General features: G+C 34.6%; 1 protein-coding gene across 2 annotated transcripts; it reads left to right on the top strand.

Moving 5' to 3' along the window:
* The first annotated feature begins 444 nt into the window (after positions 1–444).
* On the top strand, positions 445–2564 carry LOC141698068 (hyoscyamine 6-dioxygenase-like). 2 transcript variants are annotated; one of them, XM_074502676.1, is made up of 6 exons: positions 445–602; positions 720–774; positions 853–1071; positions 1331–1569; positions 1705–2020; positions 2120–2564. In XM_074502676.1, exons 3-6 carry the CDS (start codon positions 859–861, stop codon positions 2351–2353), a joined length of 1002 nt encoding a protein of 333 aa, XP_074358777.1. In that variant the 5' UTR covers positions 445–602; positions 720–774; positions 853–858; the 3' UTR covers positions 2354–2564. The 2 variants fall into 2 exon arrangements, with proteins under 2 accessions (XP_074358777.1, XP_074358775.1); XM_074502674.1 differs by lacking the exon at positions 720–774 and having other exon boundaries at positions 446–602.
* The last annotated feature ends 360 nt before the right edge of the window (positions 2565–2924 follow it).

Below are 2924 nucleotides of genomic sequence, written 5' to 3'. Positions count from 1 at the left end.
ACTTTTTATAAAAATTTATATTATAGTATAATATATGAGAATCAAATTTTATGTTTTATAAAATAAAATTTAAAAATTATTTATGAAATATTATGATAAAACTAGGAGGACAATGACCCTTAATATCACAATTTTGGGGCCCAAAATCTCATAAGTTCGGGAATATGACCATTTTTATCACTCAAAAACATATTTTTTATATACATTTTTAAGAAACATAATTATATTTTAAATTATTTAGTACCAAATTGTGAAATATAGGGTCATTTTTTTTTAACTAGGAGCATGTTTGGTTCATGATTAATGTGTCGGGTTGACGGAATCTTAATCATAGTGTTTGAAATTGTATTCTAGTGATGTAGAATGAGATCTTTGTTGGCTGTATGTAGTTAAATCAAATCCATTTGGATTTTCATCTAATTCCCAATCTCGTTAACCCCATACCCATATTCCCATTACTATGGTCTGTGATGCATCCAAAAACCCCCTAACGATTCTCTCCGACTGTAGGTTCTCCCGAAGCCATGGCATGAAAGGTTTTTCTTTTACGACAGTAGCCGCGTCCCCTGCAAGTTCACTTTAAAAACAAACGTCCACTACATGTAAGCACAACAAAACCACTTTTGTTGATAAAGTAACTTAAATAATTACAAATCCTCGTTTTCTCGTAAAACGAGTTAACTAATATGCAATTAAAAATGTGTTTGTTTTCCTTCCAGCAAAGAAGCAACTCGCTGAGATTATAAGATATATAGCAATTGTGAAGCTCCAGTTGTAAAGAAATTCACAGACACTTTGTCACCTTGTTCTCATCTTATATATTCTTTAACTAGTGAACACTAAAATTTGCAGGGCAACATGGGAAGAATGGACATTCCTGCAGGTAAATATGGTTCAAGCTGGTTTGATGTTGAAAATGTGCCTACCAATTATGCGTTTCCAGAGAAAGATAGACCAGGGGAGCTCCCTCCTGTATGCCATACACTTCCGGTTATCGATCTTGGAAACGCTTCCGATGCAGATATAATTAATCAAATATTGAAAGCTTCTCAAGAATTCGGATTCTTTCAAGTATTTTTCTAACCTTCAACTTTTTAAGAGCAAGTCCAGTTTAATCTTTAAAACAGCTGTATAACTTCAAACAATGTTTTTTGGTGGTAAAATAGGATTTCCGGTACTCCTATGTTAGTTGCACTTGTAATCAAGTAACTCTTTCAACTACCGTTTGAATTATATCAATTTGCATTTCATTTATAGTTTATATATGCAATTGTTCTGGAGTTGTATTTCACGATCCATGGCTTATTATGTACATTGAATTTGATTTCAGGTGATGAATCATGGAGTCTCGGATAAATTACTAGGCGACACAACAAACGTGTTCAAGGATTTCTTCAAGATTCCAGAGAAGGATAGTAGCAACTCTTGTGGCAAAAGTAATTGGGTGTACGCTAGCAGCACTAGTTTCAACAGAGATGGGGTTCATTTATGGAGAGAAAATATCAAACACCCTTGTAATCCTTTGAAGGATTGCATGCAACAATGGCCTGAAAATCCAACCCGATACAGGTAATTACTTTTAGCAGCTAGAATACAATGTACACACGGATATCTTATAGAAACGGATATAAACCCTTACAACTCCAGACGGATATAAGATATCACATAATTATTCACTAAATTGATTCAACTGGTGAATGGTAGGGATGTCGTATCAACATATCTAACAGAAGTAAGCAAGTTGGGTAAGACGATACTTGGCTTGATATGCAAAGGATTGGGACTTGAAGGGGGATATTTTGACGGAATTAGTGAAGTTGAGTTACTGTCAGCCAATATGTATCCGCCGTGTCCTGATCCGAGTTTAACATTGGGAATACTGAGACACCATGACCCTAGCATCATAACTATTCTTCACCAGGGTACTGTTCCCGGCCTTCAAGTCATGAAAGACGGAAACTGGATCACTGTTGGGGCTGTGGCCAATGCACTTGTTGTTAATATTGGCAACCAGTTAGAGGTGATGCATGACTTTTTTATGTTTATTTTTGGGACTGTGACTGAATTAATAGTTTTTATAGATATGCGATTGAGTATTAACTTTGAGTTGGGGATGCAGATTTTTAGTAATGGGATGTTAAAAAGTGTGGAACATCGGGTGGTGACGAATTCAAGTGAAACTAGGCTTAGCATTACAGCTTTTATCAACCCTTCTCCGAGCTGCATTGTGGAACCCGCACAAGCTTTGGTCACTGAACTGAATCCAGCGCGGTTTAAGCCAACATTGTACAAAGAATTTATCTGCAAGTCTGGAGCTCTTGGTACTCACACCAAGGATTTGCAGCGTGAATAACTTCATTTAATTTGCTGCATATAGTACATAACTTCTACCTAAAGTTGTATGATTTACTTAAGGTTGTGTTTCCTTGTACTGTAGTTATAATATTCTTCGGGGTTCTTCAGATCGATCCATGAAAAGCAAAAGGTTAAGTACCAAAATAATGACTATGTAAAATGCATTTACAATGCTATGCTTTTACTTCAGTACATATTAAAAAGTTCATGCCTCTTTTGTACATGGCCAGCATGCGAACTCAAATATGGGACCTTTATAAATTAATAAATCAAGTCTAAAATATATATCCAGAGCTATATTAACTCTTAACAAATATATTAATAAGAGGAAAAACAAAATATTATGTAAACTAATATTATTACCTTACTTAAATGCTAAAGCAACTGGATATACTAACCACTCTCTATCATGTTTTTCTCCATTTGGCAAATCTCTAATGTAATGTCTAGAATAAAAACTACTATCAGAAATATTCTTAGGAAAAGTTATATCTTTAACTCTTTTCGGACCCCTCTCAACCGAAAATTTTATCTTGTTATTTTCAATTCTACTCCAATATCCTAGATCA

Source organism: Apium graveolens, chromosome 11, assembly GCF_009905375.1.
Source record: "Apium graveolens cultivar Ventura chromosome 11, ASM990537v1, whole genome shotgun sequence".
NCBI lineage: Eukaryota > Viridiplantae > Streptophyta > Magnoliopsida > Apiales > Apiaceae > Apium > Apium graveolens.
This window is presented reverse-complemented; position numbering and strand designations above follow the sequence as displayed.